At 53.8% G+C, this 23,867-nt stretch overlaps 1 protein-coding gene across 4 annotated transcripts in view; it reads left to right on the forward strand.

Moving 5' to 3' along the window:
- ARHGEF2 (Rho/Rac guanine nucleotide exchange factor 2) overlaps window positions 1-23,867 on the forward strand; it is a 41,743-nt gene that overhangs the window by 14,312 nt on the left and 3,564 nt on the right. For 2 of the 4 annotated variants that reach the window (XM_033857346.2, XM_033857362.2), the window contains 16 exons: window positions 11,412-11,556; window positions 13,750-13,817; window positions 14,159-14,222; window positions 15,236-15,365; window positions 15,583-15,692; window positions 15,842-15,988; window positions 16,485-16,735; window positions 16,948-17,073; window positions 17,389-17,506; window positions 17,707-17,955; window positions 19,558-19,634; window positions 20,064-20,233; window positions 21,879-21,946; window positions 22,931-23,131; window positions 23,510-23,629; window positions 23,759-23,826. In XM_033857346.2, coding sequence (XP_033713237.1) covers window positions 11,412-11,556; window positions 13,750-13,817; window positions 14,159-14,222; window positions 15,236-15,365; window positions 15,583-15,692; window positions 15,842-15,988; window positions 16,485-16,735; window positions 16,948-17,073; window positions 17,389-17,506; window positions 17,707-17,955; window positions 19,558-19,634; window positions 20,064-20,233; window positions 21,879-21,946; window positions 22,931-23,131; window positions 23,510-23,629; window positions 23,759-23,826 — 2,112 coding nt within the window. Of the gene's footprint in view, window positions 1-2,586; window positions 2,978-3,170; window positions 3,301-11,411; window positions 11,557-13,749; window positions 13,818-14,158; window positions 14,223-15,235; window positions 15,366-15,582; window positions 15,693-15,841; window positions 15,989-16,484; window positions 16,736-16,947; window positions 17,074-17,388; window positions 17,507-17,706; window positions 17,956-19,557; window positions 19,635-20,063; window positions 20,234-21,878; window positions 21,947-22,930; window positions 23,132-23,509; window positions 23,630-23,758; window positions 23,827-23,867 lie in introns of those variants that run through there. The other 2 variants (XM_033857357.2, XM_073806328.1) reach the window with 2 other exon arrangements.

The raw sequence follows: 23,867 nt of genomic DNA on the forward strand, positions 1-23,867 counted from the left end.
TTAGTTGTTCCGCGGTATGTGGGATCTTCCCGGACCAGGGCTCGAACCCGTGTCCCCTGCATTGGCAGGCAGATCTTAACCACTGCACCACCAGGGAAGCCCCTTAATCTCTGTTTCATAGACAAGATAACTTAGAGCCTAGGTTACTCTCCCGAGATCCCACAGTTAGCAAAAGGTGGAGCTGTATTACAAACCTAGAGCTTTGACTATACGCTGTTGTCTCTGCTTCTGTCAGTAAACCTACGTGATAGTTTATCCCCTCTCTTCGCTTCTTCCACCATTTCTGATGGATGGCCATTGGAGTCAATAATGCCTTAATCATCCCCTCCCAGAATACACAAGGTCCAAAGTAATAAGAAGAAAAGTAAACCTCCTCCTGGGAACTGTAGGACTTGGGCCCAGGTATCCCTGTGGCTTTCTCTGCTCACCTACTGGCCAAGACCCTGACAACCAGGTTCTTCCCTGGGATGGCCTCCCTACCCGTGAAATGTGGGGGACATATCTGTTAAGTTAAATGAGCTAAAGAAAGTGGTGGCTACTTTTAGATTCTGGCAGAAATCAGGGTTGGCTTTTGTTTTTGTGTATCTAAAAAAATAATTTCTGAAAATCTGGGCAGCATCACTGGATAGGAGGAGCAGGGATTGGGATAAAAATGGTTTGGAAGAAGGGACAGGGGATGCCAAGGAGAAAGGAAAAGGGTTCACTGTTCCAGAGGATACAGAAAATGGAAATTAAGTCAAGCTGCAGGCCTAGCTCACTAAAAGCACATGTGTTCTTAAAGGTAGACCGGTTTCCTTTACCCACCCCACAAGTCCCCTTCCTTACTACTCATCTCTTAAGAGGAAGGAGAGGGCATAGGGTGAGAGGCAGGGTAACAAAGAGCAGATGGGTGAAAAGTATATTGAAGATTGGGGTAGGAGACAGAAGAGGGTTGGAAGATTAAGTCCTCTCCTTTCATAGAGACCATCTACGTTGAGTTTGGGGATTGAGATCCTTCACATAACTCTGGGATTCAGGCCCTGGGTTTATTGGGTATCCAGACTGGAGTTTGGCCCTTTAAGATTCCATCCTTAGCTTGAAACACCCTCCCACCCCAGGCCTGGGAGAAAAGCCGAGGTCTCAGCCTACCCCTTGTCTCAGGGCCCCTAGTGGGTGGAGCCGTGAGGCCAGGATTCTGGCTTCTGGCAGTCTGTTTTTAAATTTAGTACATTCCTCAGCCCTGGCTGCCCACTGGGGGGAGGTAAGTCTGGGGTTCTGGGCCCAGGAGCCTCAAGACTGCTGGTTTGGGGGAGTTCCTAGGGCCTTCCTGTAGGTCTCCCCTGCAGGTACAAGCCTGGAGGAGTCAGCCTCCCTCATGGCCCAGGGAAAGTCCTCTCTGCTTTCTAATTTCCATCCAGCCTAGAACTGGGCATGGTTATTTTCTCTCCTTTTTTTCTGGTCTTTGCTATATAAGGATCCTAAATAGGGGAATGGGTGAAGAAGGAGGTGAAGGAGTTGCTAGGCAGGAGGGGAAGCCAGAGGAGCAGTGTGGTGGTGAGGAGCCCAACTAGCTCAGCCCAGTGGTCAGGCAGTGGAGCCCAAAATAGTGGCAGAGGCTAAAATTGGCACCTACAAGAGTGCTGAGCTGGGCTTGAAACCTGCAGCCAGGCCCTGCTGCTGAACCCGGGCAGGGAGCTGCTGGGTCTAGGTTGGGCCTCCTCTCCCTCCCTCCTTCTCCACACCTTTGGGGACCAGAAATCAGGCGGGACCCTGCAAACATAAGATGCTCTGTCCCAGGACTCTCTGTACTTCTGTTTCTCCCAGAGACATGGGAGACCCTGAGAGGCAGAAATGAACTTCAATGTGAGTGATTATAATTAGAGTGGAGGAGGAATTTTCCCCAAAAGGTGGAAGTTGCCTCAGACTGGGGCAGAGTGTCCAGAAAGAATGTCCTACTGCACCCCTCCTTCTTGTGGAGAGACTGGCCATACTCCAACTGTCCCTGACTGGGGAAGGCTGGTTGCTGGTCTTTTGGTTCTAGCCTAACTTGCAACAGAGGGAACTGGGGTTAGACACAAGGAAGGACTTCCTCAGCTTCTTAGTCTTCTGTAACAGTGGCGAATTCCTCCCCTCTACCACCCCAGTAGTCAGTGGAGGCAGAGGTAGGAGGGAAGAGGATGGGCCGAGGGCGGTCTTGTAAGGCCCCAGAGAGTTGGGGGCTTGTGGAAGAATGCTCTCCTCTCAGATTCTTCAACCTCCAGGAGTGAATCTTCCCTTTCAGGCCCTCTCAAGATCCACCCTTTAGTTCCCCTTTGATTTCTCCGCCCTCTCCCCACGCCTGCCCCCAGTCGTAAAAGGGGTCGGTGGCTCTGGCCTGCTTTGTTGGGCCCAGAAGGCCAGGAAGGAACTGGCCCCGGGTTCCCTGGAGAGCTGGGGGCGGCTGGAATCCTCCGGCCCGCGAGTCTTTCTAGACTGATGGACTGCGGAGGAGGAGGAGGAGGAGGGGAAAGGGAAGACCAGGGGTGGGGTGAGGGCTGCGAGGCGGGCCAGGGTGGGTTTTAGGAAAACCGAAGCCAGGAGGCGGGCGTCTGGGGTTAGAGGCGCCCGGCGCTGGAGGGCAACGGGCAGAGGGGCCCTGCGAGCTAGTCCACGGCCCCTTGTACTTGTGCGAGCCGCCCCTCCACGGACCGAAGCGTCCCGTCCGGCGCTCGGCACCCGCCCTCCCTCCGCCCCGCCTCCCCCCTTCCTGAGCTCGGGCGGGGGTGGAGACTCGGGTTTGAGGAACTGGCGCTGGGTGCCGGGCGAGGGGAGTCAGACTTCCTGTCCCCAAGACCGACGCGTGCGGGTCGGACCCCTCCCCCGCCCTCCCCCCGAAAAAGCCGGACGCCAGGGTCCGCGCCGCGTCCTCCTGGGCTCCCCCCGCCCCCATCGGATTATGTCTCGGATCGAATCCCTCACACGGGCGCGGATCGACCGGAGCAAAGAGCTGGCCAGCAAGGTGGGCTCTGAAACCCCTGTCCCTCTCGCCCGCTGTCCTCAGGGCGCCCTTCGATCCCCGGCACCCGCAGCGCCCCCGGGTCTGCCCGCCTGCTTTCTGGGCGCCAAAATCGGGCGGAGCGTCGGCCGGGAACGCGGCGGGACGGGGTGGGTGGGGACTGTGAGTGAGTGGGGAGGGGGCTGGGGGAGCAGTAGACGCGACCCGCGCCTCCAGCTCCGAGCAGATTCTCTGCCGGGATCCCGGGAGCCAGCGGACCTGGGGTTTAGGGGCTTCCGATCTGGCGGGACCGGGTGTTTTGGGCCGCGTGAAAGAAAGTTGCTCCGGTAAGGGACAGAGCGGGAAGAGGGAGGTGTGTGTGTCGAGGGGGGGTGGGGGCGGCGAAAGCTCTCCAGAACCCCCTCCGCCAGGGTTCCTCCGGCTTGCTCTCGGTATCCCCCCACTCTGCAGTCGCTGGCTTGGTCGTTCCCTCTTTGTCCCCGCCATCCGGCGGAGGGGTGGGAGGGGGTGGTTTCCCGGCTTCCTCCCACCATCACCACCACCATCACCACCCCTCCGAGACAGCAGTCAGCTCCTCCTCTCCTCGCAGATGGACTTTCCAGCTGTGATTCAGTTCTTCTCTCTGGTGGGCGGGTGACGGGTCAGGACAGCTTAGGGACGGCTTACTTTCCCCCAAGCCATCACCCTCAGGTGAAGGGAGCAGAGGTCTTTGTGTAGCTAGGATCCTTTCTTCCATCCTTGGGGCCCAGAGCACCCCTGTTCCTGAAACACAGAGGGTCCCCCCATCCCTTTTTGCCCCACCAGCTTCCAAGCTCCTTGTCCTTGCAGCCTGAAACAAACTGAAACCTTTAGACTGACCCACTTGGCACTGTGCCCTCATCCCTCCTCCCCACCCCAGCTCTCTTAACTCTTTATCTTGGGACTGTTCACCTACCATTTCAAGAGTCCGGATGTATAATTACCCTAGCCCCCACCCCCATCTTGAGCTCTTGGCCACTCCTTTCCAAGTATCCCTTATTTCTGCCTTTGTACCCAGGCGCACTCCCAAAGGCCATGATCTCTCCACACCTCTCCACCTCAGCCCCCAGGAAATGATGAAGCTGACTTGTAGGTGAATAAATGAGAGCTGGGAGGAAGGTGGTGCATGCAGACAGCACCTCCCAGCTGCTCAAGGCACCCACACTGTACCCATTATAGGAAAGGCCAAGACCCACTCCATAGCTGGTTTAATCTCTGGCCTCTCTCCAATCCCAGTGTCCTGCCCTGGCACGCAGCCTATGCTGATCACCAGCCTATGCTGATCACCATCACAGTCTACCGGCATGGGAGCAGTACCCTTTTGGAGTCCTCAGAGATGGTGGAAACCCCTTCCCACACTTCCCTCCTAGCTCCTAGCCTGACTACCCATCTAGAGGCTAAGTTGGGAGAGGTTCCATCCTGGAACTTTTCCTTGGGGGGTTGGGATGAGATTCTGCTAACAGGAAAGCAACTGGGGATTTGGGTAGGGCTTAAGACAAACAGAGGGCCAGAGGAGAGATGGCTGAAGTGCAGTGGAACAGTGGGGTGGCAGACAGGCTCTTCTCAACCCTGTGCCAGGCCAGGCCCCAGCTATGAAAGTCTGTTTATTTTTCAACCGTTTGAGCTGAGACCCTGGAGCAGGGCCAAGGGGGGTGGAGAGGTTTTTTGAAACCACGGAAATTTGGTTCCACCCTAAAAGGGAAAGCCATGGGGGCACCGGCGAGGGGCAGACCTGGAGAGGGGCTATAGACAGGGGTTCTGGGAAGGTAGATACTCGGGTCCCTTTTCCGTTATTGGGAGGAGTTGGGGAGCCAGATACCTGGGTCCTCATGCCTTTTTTTTTTTTTTTGGTAGTTGGGGGGGACTGGGAATCTAAAAGCTTGGCTTTTTCTATCCTGGGGCGGCCTTGGTTTTGCGGGGATTGGGATCTGACTGGGGGTGGGGATGTGAGGGGCTGAGTGGGTAGATCTGAGAGGGCAGAGGGGCCACTGGAGGAGGTTGGTTGTCAGTTTGGGCTGGTCGGAAGGGGAGGGCCACCTCCGGAAAGCTGTGGTTACAGAAGGGGGGAGTTGATTCTTAGCCAACAAACCCTGGATCCCCTCTTCCCCCTCCCCCAAGCACACCAGCTGTCTCCTTTCTTTTTATACTGCGGTGGGAAGTAGAGGGGGGCCGCTGGAAACGAGATAATTTGAGGAAGATGGTCTCCCCTGCTACCTATCTGGGGGGATGGTTCAGAGCTATGTCCTGACCCCCCCCCCCCATTCCTTGCCTTCCTCCCCGGGACCTCCTTGAAGTAGGAGGAATTTAAGTCGAACCTGTCCCTTTCTCCTTCCCACCCTCCTAGAATCTTTCTGTGCAGCTCCCCCTCCTCATGCCTCCTCTCTTTTCACTCCATTTCTATTCTTTCAGGCTATCTCCAGTCCTCCACCCCCTCATTCTCTCTGCTCTACTTCCTACCTCCATAGGCCCCAAACCCCAGAGGTCCCTTTCTCTCTTTCATCCCCTGTTCCTCCCTCCCTCCTCCCCCCAAACCCTAAGTGTCTCCTCTCTCAGAACAAAGGGTCCTTTCCTGCCTAGGAGCGGGCAGGGGCCAGAGGATCAGGGATGGCCCTGGAGGCTAGGGGGGTGTCCCTGGAATCTCAAGGACCCCAGATTTGGAGTGTGGTGGGGAGAGAGGAGAGAGACTGTTTCTTTGTTCTGAGTGTTGGAGAGATGGCTGGCTTTGTGTGCAGGACTAGAACTGGAGCCGGAGAAGAGGGCTGGGGGAGCCCTGGAGGGAGCTGAGAGTGCTGGCAGGTTGCGGGGGAAGTTGAGGAATTGGGGGTCTCCCGGGAGGCTGAGACTTTTGGGGGAATAGGAAAAGATTCTAGGGGCCTTTCTTGGAGGTTAGGGAAAGAGCTGAGGGGAGGGGGAGAAGCAAGGATGGGGGAAGGGAGCCAAAAGCTTAAGGAAGTCACTGAGTGACTGCAGGAGGTTGGATGCTGCCTAGAGAAGGACCTGCCAGGGCTGCCCGAGGGATTTAAAGAGGGGTCCCATCTCAGTCCCTCTGGCTTCCCCGGAACCCTGAGCTTGGAGTCGGGGAGGGGACAGATCTGAAGAAATGAATCCCATGCGTGCACATGACCTGTGTGTTGGTGTGCGTGTGTGTCTGTGTCTGTCTGCCTGTCCCCAGATGCTCTGTGTCACTGTTTTGAATTATGGCCACCAAAGTAGGGGGCTCACTGCACTCTGGATGCGGGGAGGTAGTTCCATTCTTAGCTTCAGTCTGTGCTTTGAAGTATCATCTAGGAGCTTGAGGGAGCAGATTGGTCATGGTTCCTGGAGCTGGTCAGAGAAATGGCTGAGAGGAACTGGCTGGACCCTTCTGGGTTTGTTTATGTCTCCTTGGGGGAGGGTGGGGGAGGGGCTGCAGGCAGCAGCTGCCCCCCTCCCAACTCAGCCGGCCTGCCCTGTGCCAGGAGGGCAGGGAGTCCTGGCACAGCTGTTGTTCGCTTGCACAAATGCCCGTCTGTTTGCATCACTCCCCCCTCCGTCTCTGCTTGTCTTTCTCTCCTGACCCGACAGGTGTGGTCGGGTGGGGGGTGGGGGTAGGATGGGATCCAGGATCCCTGGGTCTCAGGGTAGCCCGACTTTATTCCCTGTGGTCCTTAGCACCCCTCTTCTGCTTCACCAGTGTGCCCACCCCCATTGTCCGGTGTCTCATCTTCATTCATCAGGCAAGCGTTAAGTGCCTTTGTGTGTTCAGCGATGTCTTTTTGTGTTATGTTTCTGGCTTTGGCGTTAGCGTTTCCGTTTGGCCGCTTTCTCCTTAGCCTCCTGCCTTTATCTCGTCTGTGGAAGCTCATAAAGGAAGCAGAGCCTGGCTGAGACCATCCCAAGCCCTCTTCTCAGTCCCATGGCCAGGAACCCTCTTTCTCCTCTTTTCCCAGCCTTAGAGCCCATCCCTCATGACTCAGTGCCCCTTGCAGCCTATGACTCTGAACCTCTGCTGTTCAGGGCCTAAGTTACAGATGACTGGAAACCCAGTGGAACCCTCCGGGGGCCTTCTGGTCCCTAAACAAAGGGCCTGGACAGAGACTGCGCCACCTTGGGGAAGGGGCTGCTGCCACTTGCAGCTGGAGCAGAGGTCATTCTAAGCACCACGTGACTTCTCCAGAGGTCTTGGTTTGGACATACCCAATGGAGGAACAAGGACAGCTGAGAGCTTAGACTTTGCTTGGAGAGGCTCTTACTCTTCTGGGTCAGCTCCGCCATCCTCTGCTGCCCGCCGGGGAACGGGAAGCCGAAGTCCAGGCTTTGGCATTCCTTGGGCTTCACGTATGTCACTGTTTTCCTCATCTCTCGGCCTGGGAGACAAAATACGGAGAAAGGGGAGACTGCTTCTGTTCTATGAGACTTTGAGCCACCAGCCTCAATGTCCTCTGCCATTCGCCTAGTCTTTCTTTCCCCAAAATGACCAAGATCTGGGATGACAGTGGAAGGAAAGTTTGGGTTGGTCTTCTTCTGACCTTCAGAGGATACCATCCGGTCCTAAGTTCAAAGGAATTAGGAGAAAAGGTCTGGGAGGAGGGAGAAAAGAATAAACAAGAGAGGAGGAGACCAGAATTCCCTGGTGGTCCAGTGGTTAGGACTCTGTACTTCCACTGCAGGGGGCACGGGTTGGATCCCTGGTCAGGAAACTAAGATCCTGCAAGTGTGAGGTGCAGCCGGGGTGGGGGGGGGGGAAGAGAGAGAGGAGGAGACTGAAAGCTCTGAAGCTCTGTTAAGGAATGAGGGGATCCCTAGAGTAGAGGCAAGGGTGCTGCTGGGACCCCTTGTCTTGGCGTCTATCCATCCACCCATCCTTCTTTTCTTCCTTTCTTTCTAAACATGTGTTAAGTGGCTGTTGTATACCAGCCCCTGTGCTAGGTGCTTTCCCGTGCTTTATTCGTCTGTTGTGTAGCAATAGCAAGAAAGACTTTCTGTGAGGGTTTGTGAGAAAGCAAGACTATGGACACTGGACAGTAGAGGACTGAACCAAGCAGGAAGGGCCTCTGAGTGTTGGGGTGGGTGTTGTGGATTGCAGAGTAATGGCCCCTTTTCTTGGTGGACAGATGGGGCCATGAAGGTGAAGAGCTGTCCCGCTGGCGGGTGGGCGGGTAACTGGGATGATCTTAAGAAGATCTGGAAAGAGTAGGACAGAGAACCAAACAAGCCCATTCACTCCATCTCTGGAGCAGGCACCCCTGGTGAGCAGGCCCTGTGTCCTTCTAGCCTCACCAGCCTGAGCCCTGGGGCGGGTGCAGACTGCCTCCAGGACAATAGCGCTAGGCAGTGCCAGGGCCGCCTGCTGCTGGGCAGTGTCCGTGTTGGGATGTGCTGCTGCTGTGGCTGCTGCCCACTGCTGGCCCACCTAGAGAGAGGGTCACTTGGAGAGAGGGTGAGTGTTGGGAGGTGGGGGAGCCTGGGCCCAGAGTAGCTGGGTCGTCTGTGGGATGTTGATGCCAGAGAGGTGAAGGGCCACAAGAGACCCTGTTCTCTGGCTACCCCTAGTTCTCTCCGTCCTTTTCCCCGCCTCTTTCCCAGGTGAGAGCTCCTGGAGGCCTGAGGGCAGAGGGAAGAGGTCAGGGGAGGGGAGGGGGAGTTGTAGCAGCCCTAGGGCAAATCTGCAGGACTGCCCATTTGGGAGTTGACCCTGATTCAGACATGTTGCTCTTTTTATTTTATTTTTTGAAGTATAGTTGATTTACGATATTATATTAGTTTCAGTATTTTTACAGATTATATATACTCCATTAAAGTTATTACAAGGTAACGGTTATAAATCCCCATGCTATATAGTACATCCTTGCTGCTTATCTGTTATTGTTTTGTTTTGTTTTTATCTTTGGTCATGCTGCGTGGCTTGCGGGATCTTAGTTCCCCAACCAGAGATTGAACCCGCACCCTCAGCAATGAAAGCGCGCAGTCCTAACCACTGGACCACCAGGGAATTCCCTGATTATCTATTTTATACATGGTAGTTTGTGTCTCTTAATCCCATACCCCTAATTTGCCCCTCCCCGTGTTGCTGTTTTAATGTGATTTTCATGTTTTTTTGCTTGCATACTTTTAATTCAAACATAATGAGTCCTCAAACTTTTTTATTTGTGTCATAGAGAAGGTTGGGAGAGCAGGAGAGGAGAAGAGAAGGCAGAGTGTAGGGCAGTAAGAAGAGCTATTTGGACTTGGACTTTGAGGTCCTATAAAGGCTGTTATTCAGAGGAGGATTTGATCTCCTAAAGAACTATAATTTGGAGCAGGGCAGATGGAGGTTAGACTAAAGGGAGAATTTTCTAGTGGTCCAGATAGGTAGGTACCAGAATAGAAAAAGGGAGGTTAGAGTTAAAAGTTGGTCAGCTTTCTTGACAAGGTCTAGGAGGAGGAGGGCAGGGAGAGGCCAAGGGCAGTAGAAGAGAAGCGAGGGTGAAAAAGGGGCAGCCAAGGTGGGAGGCCATGGGGGAGAGGAGGGAGGCCAGGGGATGGGAAGGAGACTATGATATAGGAAGAGGAGGAGGATGGGAGAGGAGGAGAAAAGAAAAATGGGTGATTGGGTGGGAAATGACCTGAAGACCTAGGCTCTGCTCATCATCAGATGAACCTGGAGCTTCTGAGGGTAGGCAGGAGAGAGAAGGATCTTGGGCTACCAGGAAGCCCTGAGACCCTAGGGCGTCATAGTCCAGTGCCCTTTGGCCCCTGTGCTGTTGACTCAGCCCGTTCACACTTCCCTTTTCTACCCTTGCACCAGGCCAGTGAGTCTCTTCCCCTCCCCCACCTCTTTTTTTTTTTTTTTTTTTTTGGTGGTACGCGGGCCTCTCACTGCCGTGGCCTCTCCTGTTGCGGAGCACAGGCTCCAGACGCGCAGGCTCAGCGGCCATGGCTCACGGGCCCAGCCGCTCCGCGGCGTGTGGTATCCTCCTGGACCGGGGCACGAACCCGTGTCCCCTGCATCAGCAGGCGGACGGACTCTCAACCACTGCGCCACCAGGGAAGCCCCCCCTCCCCCACCTCTTAACTGCTAGTGTGGCTTCAGCTGAGAGTCAGGACTAGGCCTCCAAGGTCCAGGCTGAGGATTCTCCTCTGAGTTTTGTTTCACTGCCCCGGGGCCCCAGACAGTGTCCTCTGACTTGGGGCTCATTACTCTCAGCCTCAGCCATCAGGATCTCGCTCTTCGCTTTCTGAGAGGCAGGGAATCCTTGGAGGGAGTGGTCTTCCAGGTCCTCTTCCTGCTGTCAGTCCTCTAAGAGTGGAGGGAAAATCAGGGATCTGAGGTGACCACTGAGGAGGGTCCTGGAATAGGTGGAAAGCATGGTGTCCCATCTTCTTATCTCCTCAGTTTCAGGGAAAGCTCAGGAGCTTGAGAAAGGACAGAAAGAGGTCAGGGAGAATCACTTCACCTGCAGAGGTCAGGGAGAAGCAGGAGAAGAGAAAGCTGATGGGAAATGCCAGCCTCTGAGGTTCTGTGGAAGCGCCCGGAGAGTGTGCCCCATCTCGACGGAGACCAGAGCAGGAGGAAGTGACATTGCCGCTGGAGGATGGAGGGTAGATGCTAGAAAGGACTTCCTAGACTAATTGGGTGAGGAGGAATAAAGGAGATATCCTAGGTTTTGGAGGGTAGCATGAGAGGGATAAAAGTTAGACTGCAGAAGAGACTTCCTGCCGGGAATGAGACCTTGGTGGCCCAGTTTCCTTTCTTAAAGATCCCAGAGAGGACAAGTGATCCGAGACTGAAACCAGGCTTCTCCTGCCTCGAGGTTAGCAGGGGACATGCTGCCTCCCACAGAGAGGCCCCGTGTACCTTGGCTGAGCAGATGTGGAAGAGTCAGAAGTTTGGGGTCCTGACCTCTGGTTGGGGGTGGCAGTGGAGGCATTCTGCCCCCTTCAGCCAATCTAATAAGGGGATCTCCTGCCCCCCACTGTGACTGCCACTGCCACGGAGATAGCGGCTCCAACACTGGTTGTCATGGTTATAAGAGGAGCTAACTCCCATAGATTTGAAAGCGCTGGTGAGCTGGCACCTTCTGCTTCGCCTGCTCTCCCCTCCTCTCTGCGCATCTTCCCCCGGCACAGAGAAGAGAGTACAGCAGCTCGGGGGCGAGCAGAGCTAGGGCTGGGAGGTGGAGTGAGGACGCGGAGGTCTAGAGCCGGGGAGATGAGCGGCAACAGGAGGCAGCCCAGCCGCAGGGGCCAGGTAGGTCAGGGGTGGGCTCGGCCCTCGGGGCTGGCCTGGTCACTCCTGGACAGCTGCCTCTGACACAGCGCGGCAAACTCTGCTTCAGGAAATGGTGTGTTTCAGGCAGGCATTGCTCCCTTGCCTCTGCCCTCGGCCCGTGTCTCTGGACTCCTCAGGCACCCTGGCATCCTCCAGCCTCACTTCCTGTCTCTCTCGCCCCTTCTACAGACCCGGGAAAAAGAGAAAATGAAGGAAGCCAAGGACGCCCGCTATACCAACGGGCACCTCTTCACCACCATCTCCGTTTCGGGCATGACCATGTGCTATGCCTGTAACAAGAGCATCACAGCCAAGGAGGCCCTCATCTGCCCAAGTAAGTTGTTTGGACCCTGAATGTCACTCTTGAGTCAGCGCCCACTGACCCTAATCTTTCTCTCCTTTCTTTTTACCTTGGATCCATAAGGATCACTCTCCTCTGTGAACCCCCACAGGGCCCAAATGCCAGGGCCAGATGCTTGATCCCTTTCTCCCTGTCCTCATGTCTAGGGGTAGTGGCAGTCAGAATATGGCCTAAGCAGGACTAGCTGGGGGTATGGGGGAGGGGAGGCTGGAGTGGCTCCCCTTGCAGCTGTCGTCCGCTGGGCATCCCCCAGCTCCCTGAACAGCTGCTGAGGGTCAGGAGAACTGATTGGAAGAGAAGCAGGAATGTTGTGTGTATGCGGGGTAGGGGGGGCAGAAATAGGGGAGCTGGGTGGGAAGCTGCTGGCCTTGCAGCTGTTCTGCCGGTCTTCCTGGGCAGAACTGGGTGTTCAGGACTTCAGGGTCCCCTTGCCCCTTCCCTTTCTATTGACTGGGGGGAGTCTGAAATCTCTAAATCTCTACAGTTTGAAGCAGAGGATTAGGGATTAGGACCCCCCTGTCTCAGATTTCTAGTCTGACTGATACACAGTGAGAAAGAGAATATGGCAGCAATGTGTATGTTGGGGGAATAAGGATTAGATAGAACTCCTGACCTTCACCCACATCTAAGGGTAGCCCTGTATTTAGTAAGTACAAGCAACGAATTCTTCCTTCCCCAAGATGCCTACATGGAGGGCTCCTGCCCTGTCTACCCTCCCCACCAACACCCAGATTTATGGCAAAGAGCTGCTTCTGATTAACGCAGGACCGGAGGTGTTGTGGCCTGCAGCGGAACAGAGGGACAAAAGCTTTAGCTTCTAAATCTCTATGGAACCCCAGAAAGAACCAGCGAGCCTTCTCTACTTCCTCACTGTTCAACTTAGAGTTTTGAGGATGAGGAGGGAACCCCAATCTAGATCCCTCTAGAGACCTGACAGAATTCCCAATCTGGAAGCTTGTTGCCAGGGGAACCGGGGAGGCGGGCAGCAAGCGCTATTTTGAGAGCAGGTGGATAGCGGAGGTTCGATCCAGAGACACTGGGTGCTGCGGGTAGGAGAAGGGAGCTCCAGGGGGGGTGGACGCAGCTCCAGCCCCCACTTCTGTCTGCCCCTCTGCCGCACCCTGCTCGCCTTGTATTTGTGGAAGTAAGCACGGTGCTGGGTATTGTCTGAAGGAGTTAGCAGAGTTTCCGGTGTTGTTGGACGAGGGGGGAGGGGAAGCTGGAGACGGCCAAGGGCTGTGAGGGCATGTTGGGGAAAGGGACGGCCAGTAGTCCCAGTGCCTAGGCTTAGCTACTCTTCCTTTCCTCTCCTCTTCTCTCCTATCCCATGGCAGGGTGGGGTGGGTGATGAGGGAGAAGCAGATGGAGTGTGGGAGCTGTGGGTTTACCTTACTTGGGGAAAAAGACTCCCCCGGTCCGGAAGGGAGGCTAGAGTCATAGCAAGCATAGCTGAGCAGTGCAGAAGGCAGGCAGGCGTGGCGGGCAGGGGCAGGGCATGGCCTGTCCCCCGCTCTGCCGCTGGATCCATCAGCCTTAGCACTGCTTAGGCCTAGCCAGAGTTTGTGGGCCTATGTATGGCTCAACAGGAAGTGCACAGACACTCCTGAGTTAAACCCCAGCTCTACCACTAGCTGTATGACCTCTGGCAGATGGTTTTAACCTCTCCAGGAGACAGGATCCTCATCTATGAAATGAGGATCATTGCATCTACCTCAAGGGGTGGTTAGGATTAAGCTCAGGGGATGTTCATTTCCCCCTCTCTGCCCCTAGCCCCCACCCCAGCTGCTCCCGTGCCACCTTCTGTTCCGTGGGCGTCCTCTCTGCCATCTGTCATTCTCAACCACCTTTGTGCTTCTTGAGCTCATCTCTGGCAGCCAGTAACCCCTTCTTCCCTCTAGTCCACCTCGCAGGTCATCTCTGAGTCAGGACTGCCTACCCCTCCTGATGGCTTAATTGTGGTCCACACCTATACCCCCTCACTTCATCTCCTGCTTGAAGGAAGGGGGGAGGTGGGAGGAGAGGGACTGGGGTGCGGCGATGGCCGAGGAGTCTGGGAAGGGGGAGAGTCTCAGGCTGTGTGGCCATGGGGAGATGGGTGTCTGCATGTGGGTGTGTCCCCCCGTACCACCCGGCCCTCCCATCACCCTCTCTACCCCACCCTCCCAGCCTGCAATGTGACTATCCACAACCGCTGTAAAGACACCCTCGCCAACTGTACCAAGGTCAAGCAGAAGGTGAGATGGCAGGGAGGGCAGAGGGCTGGGGGAGAGGGTAGTGAGTGTGCGGTACCCTCATGCCTTTTCCGTTCATTCCTCACCCTGTGTTACTCAGCCCCTCTCCTCACCAAGGGGCAGCCCAGACCCTCCACCCCAGGCCGCAGGCCCTGCAAGAGGGGGTCAGCCTGTTGCTGTAGACACATCCCCTCAGCACTGGGCTCAGCCACCCTGATGCCCTTAGCCATCATGCCAGCTTTCTCCCTAGGGGGCCAGCCACCCAGCTCCTGCCCTGGGCCTATGGGGGTGACCCTAGGGTGACAGCTGTTCTTGGTGTCTCTCTCTTGCTCTCTGTCTCACAGCAACAGAAAGCTGCCCTGCTGAAGAACAACACTGCCTTGCAGTCTGTTTCACTTCGCAGTAAGAGTGAGTAGTGAGGATGCTGGTCCCCATAGGACCCTGGACCCCAGGCCTCTCAGCCCATGAGCTGTGCTGCCCCCCTGAGGTCGTTCCCTGGCACAGCGCCTTCCTCTTTTCAATTGGATGCTGATGGTGGGATCCTAAGGGAGATCCGGACTCTTGGGCTTAGGGGCGGGACAGGAGAATTCAAATGGGGACGAAGGCTTGGGATGGCTGGTCATCTGAGCCTGGTCACACCTTATATTATTATTATTAGTTATTTACACCGCACTTGGGAATGTTGGCAGAAGTTGTCAAGGGCCAATTCAGACAGATCTGGTGTAACAGAAAGAGCGTGGTGCTTACTAAAAAGACCAGAGTCTGTATATGTATACATATAGCTGATTCACTCTGTTATACGGCAGAAACTAACACAACATTCTAAAGCAATTATACTCCAATAAAGATGTTAAAAAAAAAAAAAGACCAGAGTCCGAATCTCTGCTCAGCCATTAGCTGAGTCACCCCAGACAAGTCTCTTAACCATCCTGAGCTGCAGATTGCTCATAGTCTTGTGGCGGGAAAGAGATAAGGCAAGAAAAGCTCTTTATAAACATTAAAAGTATTGCACAGGGCTTCCCTGTTGGCACAGTGGTTGAAAGTCCACTTGCTGATGCAGGGGACACGGGTTCATGCCCCAGTCCGGGAAGATCCCACATGCCGCGGAGCGGCTGGGCCCGTGAGTCATGGCCGCTGAGCCCGCGCATCCGGAGCCTGTGCTCCGCAACGGGAGAGGCCACAACAGTGAGAGGCCCGTGTACCGCAAAAAAAAAAAAAAAGCACTGCACAAACATACGGGTAGAATTACTGTTATCATCTTTCTTTGACTAGAACAGGGTTAAAAAAAAAAAAAAAAAGAACAGGGCTAAAGGTGGGGCTGGAGAGGAGGCCTCGCTTCTAGTGGAGGAGCCTGGGAGGCTTGAATCCTGGGAAGGCACTAGGTTTGACGCTTGCCTACTTGGTATCCCCCCCTCTGACAGCCACCACTCGGGAGCGTCCCAGCTCTGCCATCTACCCCTCCGACAGCTTCCGACAGTCCCTGCTTGGCTCCCGCCGTGGCCGCTCCTCCTTGTCTTTAGCCAAAAGTGTTTCCACCACCAACATTGCTGGGTGAGCCTCTGCTTGGGGAAGGGAGAGCCAAGGCAGGCAGAGTATGGCAATGGAGACGGGGGGATGAGAGGTCTTTCCCATCCCTGAGTTCAGAATTATAGACAGACAGGTAAGGAGAACTTGGGGTGACTGTCTCTGGGATCCCACCTTGGGTCCCCACCCGGGAAGGGAACTCTTGCCGGAGTTGGGTGATGCAGCCAGGCTCCACTCCCCTCAGACACTTCAATGATGAGTCTCCCCTGGGGCTGCGCCGGATCCTCTCCCAGTCCACAGACTCCCTCAACATGCGGAACCGGACCCTGTCAGTGGAATCCCTCATCGACGAAGGTGACTGTGCCCGGACCTCAGGGAGACCAGGGCATGAGGGGCAGGTGGGAGCAGTCCTGGGAACGGCAAGGCGGGAAGGGATCTAGAGAAGGGCCCAGGACCCAGGGAAGAGAATTGGGGTCCGAGTTGTTTCCCCCACTCACTTCCAGGTGCAGAGGTGATCTACAATGAGCTGATGAGTGACTTTGAGATGGATGAGAAGGACTTTGCAGCCGATTCCTGGAGCCTTGCTGTGGATAGCAACTTTTTGCAGCAGCATAAAAAGGAGGTGATGAAGCAGCAGGATGTCATTTATGGTGAGCCAAGAAGACCACCCCAGACTTCTCTTTTGTCACCAGTCCTGTTTTTTTGTGTCCTTCCTCTGCCAGCCCCTACCTCTCAAGACCCTTCCCTCTTATCCTATTGGCCTTCAAGACCCTGCCTGGCATCCCCACAAGTAGCCACTAGGCCCCCACCTGTCGGGCTGTTGACCTCCAAGGCCCTTCTTTATCCCTTCCTTCCAGTCAATTCTTAGTCTTTCCTCTCTGCCTGTTCCAACACTGTACTGGGAACTGTGGGAAACCTAGACATGTAGGGGGCACATGGTTCTTGACCTTAAAACAGCTCATAGCTTAAGATGGCACGGCATAAAGATTAAAAAATGATTAGAAAATGATCTAAGATCGTACTAATGCAGAATGTTAACCTGGAAGGGATCTTGAAAACCTCAAATGAGCCCTGAGGTCCCCAGCCTAGGCCCCACCAATTGTGGCCAAGCCAGGGTAGAGGCCAGGTGTCCCATTGTCCCCACAGAGCTGATCCAGACAGAGCTACACCATGTGCGGACCCTGAAGATCATGACCCGCCTCTTCCGCACGGGGATGCTGGAAGAGCTACAGCTGGAGCCAGGAGTGGTCCAGGGCCTGTTCCCCTGCGTGGACGAACTCAGTGACATCCATACCCGCTTCCTCAGCCAGCTGTTAGAACGCCGACGCCAGGCCCTGTGCCCTGGCAGCCCCCGGAACTTCGTCATCCATCGCTTGGGTGACCTGCTCATCAACCAGGTGAGAAAAGGCAGGACCCATGGGCAGCAGTCATGGGAGGAGGTGTGACTAGAGTGGACATTCCTCATCATTTCATCAAACTCTAGGGGGTGGAGCCAGAGAGGGCTGGAGAGGCAGGAAGCCCGCCTATTTGGTGGGAGGCCCGAGGGTGTTGGGGATGAGATGTGGCTTTGAGGGAAATGCTGACCCAGCCCTGCTCCCCCAACTTCTAGTTCTCAGGTCCCAGCGCAGAGCAGATGCGGAAGACCTACTCGGAGTTCTGTAGCCGCCACACCAAGGCCTTAAAGCTCTATAAGGAGCTATATGCCCGAGACAAACGCTTCCAGCAGTTCATCCGGGTGAGCAGACCTCTCCAGGACCCACACTCAGCCTCCTCTAGTGGCCCAACCCTTGTGGACACATCCGCTTGTGGATCCCATCAGCAGCCCCTCATAGCAGTAGAGCAAGTGCTTTTGCTACTTTGGTCCTCACAATAAACCTGTGACCTTCTCGTCCCCATTTTCCAGACTGGGTCACCTATGCCGACCGGTGTGAGGTAAATGGCCAAGTTAGGGCTGGCACCAGGGCTTAGGCTCCAAGAACGCTCCAGCGTTCTTTCTGTTGCCCTCCCCTCGGGCCCCGCTCTGGCCCTGAGCCCTCCTCTGCTCTTGTAGAAGGTGACCCGCTCGGCCGTGCTGAAGCGGCATGGTGTACAGGAGTGCATCCTCCTGGTGACTCAGCGTATCACCAAGTACCCGGTGCTCATCAACCGGATCCTGCAGCATTCCCACGGTGAGAGGAAGAGCCTGGGAGGGAGGAAGGTGGGAGAGGGCTGTCTGGGGTGAGAAATGGCTCGGGATAACCAAGGGGAGGGATAGGGTCAGATGTGCAATGCTGGGCAGCCTCTGAAGGTGGGAATCGAGATTGGTGGGAATTGGGGCTGGTTTGAAGATTGGCTGAGCCATCCCTCCCTCATGCTGACCCCCGGTCAGGGATCGAGGAGGAGCGCCAGGACCTGACGACGGCACTGGGGCTGGTGAAGGAGCTGCTGTCCAACGTAGACCAGGATGTGCACGAGCTGGAGAAAGGGGCCCGCCTGCAGGAGATCTACAACCGTATGGACCCTCGGGCCCAGGCCCCGGTGCCTGGCAAGGGCCCTTTTGGCCGAGAGGAGCTTCTGCGGCGCAAGCTCATCCACGATGGCTGCCTGCTCTGGAAGACAGCTACTGGGCGCTTCAAAGGTCAGTGGTCAGCTTGGCAGGCCAGGCAAGAGTCCGCGGTCAGACATAAAGCAGGAGAAGCATCCCAGCCCTTAGGACCTCTTTTAATGCAGCCCTCTACCCAGGGTGAGACCCAGTGGGAGGAAAATATGTGGTCTCTGTTGCGACAAAAGTCTGAATTCTGGATTTCACGGGCGATACAAGGACTTCCTTGTCAGTATTTATTCATTTCTTTGGTTCTCACATGCCCAGAAAGCTACTGGTTTTGATGAAGAAAACAGAGCAATTCCAGGATCAGAGGACAAGATCAGGGTAGTTGGTTCTTCCAGCTGGAATCCCAGCCACCAGGGCTGGGGAATGGGCAGGAGCTTTGGGAACACAGCTAGGGAAGGCCCACGGGAGGGGGTGGAGCCCAGCGAAGGGCGGGCTGAGTGGAGAAGAGAAAAGGGGGTGCGGCATGTTGGGCTGGGGCACTCTTTCCCAGGCTCTCTTCCCAGACTGCACTGGCCAATGCTTTCCTACCTAAATCAAGACAAGAGAGTTGCAGACGTTCGCTATGGGGGTGAGGAATGAGGGGCAGGAGTATACTGTGCTACCTGAGGCCAGAGCCTGCCTGCACTTCTGTCCTGTGTCATGAAATCCCCACTTCATAAGCTTGAGTATTGCAGGCTTCACCAGCCACTTTCCTTCATCCCTTTCTCTCCTTCCCATCCCTCCCACGCCGAAGCTAAGAATATAAAGCATGGGGGGGTTAAAAATAGCAAGGGTGGAGAGCTTTATTTCTGAAAGCCCTCCCCTTCTCTGTGCCCACAACTTAGAAAGATCTCCAAGGGCAAAGGGTAAGTGTGTGTCTTCTCGACTGTGACATCCAACTTTCTTGGGCTTGACCTTTATTTCCCCTTAAGTCTTAAAGCATAGGACCTCTTAGGATCTGAGAGCCTGGAAGGTGGGGCAGAGAAGGAAAATGAAAGCAGGGCCTGCTGGGGTTGAAGGAGATTGGGATTGTTCAGTGGTGGGAGAGATGGCTAAGGAGCCCAACTGTTCTCCTCCCTGTGGAGCACAAAATGAGAAGTGGCAATATGCTGGGGTGGGGGGCAGCTTAGACCAAATATCCAAAAAGGTCTTATGTTAGTTTTTCAACGTGGAACTGAAAGGCTCTGGGAATCCTTTTACCCTCACAAAAATTCTGGACCCTTTCACACAGAAGAATACACATGTGATATATTAATATGTAAAATTGCTTATGCAACTTCAGAGGATTTGCAGAGCCTCTGAAGCCCAACAGTAGACATCCTAGGGGGTCTGTAGACCCTAGGTTAAGAAACCCGCATTCATCGGATAAAGAGGGTTTTCTCCAAAGGCATTGGGTCATCGCTTATGGGCACCTCTAGCCCAAGAAGCTGATTTATCTGATGGCACATGCATTTACCCCCCATTTCTGAGCTATAAGAATGGGAGAGGTGGGAGGTCTGCAAAAGTGGAGAAAGCAACCAGAGGGAGAGAGGTCAGGAAGAGGGGAAACAGGAGCTCTAACCTAATGGGGTAGACCTGGTCCTTGAGAAAGAGAAACAGCTGCTCAGACACTCTATAATGCTGACTGTCCTGCCTTTATCCTCCTGCCAGATGTGCTCATGCTGCTGATGACAGATGTGCTGGTATTTCTCCAGGAGAAGGACCAGAAGTACATCTTTCCTGCCCTGGTGAGACCTTCTACCTTCTTCTTCCTCAGCACAGACAAGTGTTGAGGCCCTTCTTGCTTTCTTACCCCAGCCTGGAAGAACCCTGGAATCCTCCAGGGTCAAACAGCTGTTATTGTAGCCATTACTATAATATAATAAGGAGAAATAAGAACAGCCAAGACAAATTGTTACTGTATGCAGGCACTTTTACACCTGTCAGGAAGGCCCTTTATTATCCTCTTTTTGTAGATGAGGAAAGTAAAGCTTAAAGTTAATTAAATTGTCAAGGGTCACAGGCGTTTCTAAGTCCTGTCTGGCTGGCAGCCTGGGTTCTTAACTTGTATTCTCAGCTGACTCTTCAATCCTTTGGGTATTCCAGAAGGACTGAAGACTCAAATATCCAGGGGTCAGGATTCCCAGCTTTAATCCTTCCTTTCCCCTGACTGGCAGGACAAGCCCTCGGTGGTGTCACTGCAGAATCTAATTGTGCGGGACATCGCCAACCAGGAGAAAGGGATGTTTCTGATCAGCGCGGCACCCCCTGAGATGTATGAGGTCCACACGGCATCCCGGGATGACCGGAGCACCTGGATCCGCGTCATTCAGCAGAGCGTGCGAGTGTGAGTGTGTGTATGGCCTCACAGTACCTGCAGTTTCAGGCCCCAGGCCACAGCACTCCCAGGGAATGGAACCCAGGGTTCAGAGGTAGAGGCAGAGGCCAGGGGAGAGACAAGATGGCCCAAGGCAGGAAATGTCATCTATGTTCTACTGTCCTGTAAAGTCGCACTTTATATGATGACGACCGCAACCACCTTCCAAATGCAGCAAGAGCTGACAAGCCAAAGGAATACTTTAAGCTGTCACATTCTGGCATACCTGCCAGCCAGCAGTACAGTTTCACCTCCATTAACATCTTAGTCTGTAGGCAGTGGGCCATCATTTGGATTGTACTGTCTTTTACCTTCATTTTCTAAAAATAAATGAAAAAGAGGGTACTGAAAGCATTGATACTAGTGGTAAGAGGAGCAAAACTCAAACTCCATACAACAGAGGCAAGAAGGAAATCATTTCATGTGCTAAAGCAGCAGATCTTTGGCTTCTGTTGGACACACATTAGATTTGAGGCAGTCAACTGTGTGTCTGTTGTGATGAAAAAAAGTAAAGTGCATATTAAATGTTGAAAATGGATTCTCAAAGATTATGCCTGAAGAATAAATTCAGTTAAGATGTTTATGTCTTTTTTTTTAGTAATTTAATATTTTTTTAATTTATTTATTTTTGGCTGGTTTAGGTCTTTGTTGCTGCGTGCAGGCTTTCTCTAGTTGCCGCGAGTAGGGGCTGCTCTTCGTTGCGGTGCACAGGCTTCTCATCACAGTGGCTTCTCTTGTTGCAGAGCTCAGATTCTAGGCACGCGGGCTTCAGTAGTTGCAGTGCACGGGCTCAGTAGTTGTGGCTCGCGGGCTCTAGAGCGCAGGCTCAGTAGTTGTGACGCACGGATTTAGTTGCTCTGCGGCATGTGGGATCTTCCCGGACCAGGGCTCAAACCCATGTCCCCTGCATTGGCAGGCGAATTCTTAACCACTGTGCCACTAGGGAAGTCCTATGAGTTTTTTTTTAGCTTTTAGAGAATGGATTCTTCTCTACTTTATATTATGTAAACCTTTTTTTTTTTTTTTTACTTCTGCAGTTAAGACTTTGAACAAATTTTTCAGAAATGTGTGCAAAGTATGAAATTACCAATTCTAGGAAAACAAGGCAAAGTACCTGTCCCATTGGCCATAGATCTATAGTGCCCTTTTTATTAATAATATTAGTATTTGTAGTTGCAAAAATAATATTATTCATTATAATTGATTTATTGAGCTTCTGCCGTGTTCAAAGCAGTGGTACATTATTTCCTTTAATCCTCACGGAAAACCTGTGAGGAAGATATTATCCCCATTTCTCACATGAGGAAATAAAGAGGTTACCACCTGGTAAATTGTGGAGCCAGGATTTGAGCCCAGGGTGCTTGATGCCAAAAACTGTAGCTGTCCCTCTGCACTATGCTACCTCTCCAGGTGACCTTTGGAGAGGTACAGACCAGTAGATGCAGATGATCAGTGCCAGGAAAAGGAGAGGGTCAAGAGTGGATGAAGCCAGGGCGTGGAGCTGATGAGGCTTACCAGGGAGAAATAGAGCACATTTGGGAAGGAGGGTAGGCAGATTCCTGGTGTGTAACCTGACTTCCTTCCCCAAACCCCACCCAACCTGTTATCTCTCCAGATGCCCATCCAGGGAGGACTTCCCCCTGATTGAGACAGAGGATGAGGCTTACCTGCGGCGTATCAAGAGTAAGTCCACCCACAGGGTTTGTTTAAATAATTTATGACGTATCCACACAGTGGAATACTGTCTAAAAAGTGAGATGGCTCTGTGAGGGCTGATGTAGATCCATAACCAAAATATATTGTTAAGCGAAAAGAGCAAGGTTGAAAACACTGTAAAGTATATGCTACCACTGGCGTGAAAATATTGGAGATAGATACAGGTCATACGTATTTTGTATATGTGTGTGCAATATCTCTAGGAAGATAAGATACTATTACTGTGGCTTCCTCTGGGCAGGGAAAGTAGGAATAACAGAGTTAAGATTGTAACTTACTTTTTTACTATAAGGCCTTATATTAGTTGGGGTATGATCTAACTGCTATACAAAAAGATTAACAAAAATCAGCCGGTTACACGAGGTAGGTTATTTCTCTCCACATAACAGTCCAGAAGTGGGAAGTGCAGGGTAGTTGTGCAGTTCTGCCCTCTTCAACGTGAAGATTCCCCATCTCTAGGTCCTCTATGTCTGTGTCTCCATCACTACTCCAGCTCCTGCTATCACATCTGCATCCCAGCTAGCAAGGAAGGGGTAAAGAACAAGGAGAGTTTATACCGATTTTTTTTAAGGGCAGATCTGGAAGACTGTCACATCTGTTGGCCAGAATTTAGTCACGTGGCAATGCCTAGCTGCAAGCCAGGCTGGGAAGTCGAGTGTAACTGGGCAGCCGTGTGCCCAGATGAAACTTGCACACCTTCTCTTATTAAAGGAAGGTGGGGAGAATGGGAACTGGTGGACAGCCTGCAGTCCCTGCCACATATTGTTTTACTTTTGTTTTTAAAACGAAAGTACATGTGTTACTTTTCCCCCAAAAAAGTTATTTTCTTTTTCATATATGCCAAAAAACCAAAATTAAGTCCTGCCACTCTGCCCAGGCCTGGCCCCTGACCCCTGGAGCTGCCCCTACACTACTGGCTCTTCCGGGTGCTCACCTGTTTCTCATCCACAGTGGAGCTGCAGCAGAAAGACCGGGCACTGGTGGAGCTGCTGCAGGAGAAGGTTGGGCTGTTTGCTGAGATGACCCACTTCCAGGTGGAAGAGGATGGCGGCAGCGGGATGCCGCTGCCCACCCTGCCCAGGGGGCTTTTCCGCTCTGAGTCCCTCGAGTCCCCTCGTGGCGAGCGGCTGCTGCAGGATGCCATCCGTGAGGGTGAGGGGGCTCCTAGGGAAGAGTCCAGACTCATCCACTCACCATCACAAAATATGGACCCGTGGCTAGACCTGGACACACACAGACAAGGGGGATGTCAGCCCCATAGGCCATAACTCCCCTGAGTGCCTGTTGTTTGTGGGGGAAGATGGTCCTTGCTGCTGTTTGACACCTCTCATCCTGCACGTGCTTGTGCTGCCCCTTGGGACCTTTAATGACCTTTGCCTTGTATGTGGTGGTGGCAGTGAGACCCCACTACATGTGCAGGGGGCATTCCTCTAGATGCCCGCATGTTCCGTGTACTGAGTGAATGGCATCCCCTCCCATCCCCCGCAGGATTCTCTGTTGCTCCTGTCCTCACCTCTTCTTTCCCCGCAGTGGAGGGCCTGAAAGACCTGCTGGTGGGGCCTGGAGTGGAGCTGCTCTTGACACCCCGGGAACCAACCCTGTCCATGGAACCGGACAGCGGTGGTAACACGAGTCCAGGAGTCACTGCCAGTGAGTGCCAGGGCAGGGGACCAAGGTAGCACGTGGGAGGGGTTAAAGAGAATGGGGTGGTACCAGGGACCAAGTAGTATCGGGGTGCTGGCGAAGTGGTTCGGCCCATCCTTTTCCCCTTCTCAACAGATGGTGAGGCCAGAACCTTCAATGGCTCCATTGAGCTCTGCAGAGCTGACTCAGACTCCAGCCAGAAGGTGGGTTTCAGGAGGTGTCAGGACTTGGCTAGAGGGAGGGA

This window comes from Tursiops truncatus, chromosome 1, assembly GCF_011762595.2.
Source record: "Tursiops truncatus isolate mTurTru1 chromosome 1, mTurTru1.mat.Y, whole genome shotgun sequence".
Lineage (NCBI taxonomy): Eukaryota > Metazoa > Chordata > Mammalia > Artiodactyla > Delphinidae > Tursiops > Tursiops truncatus.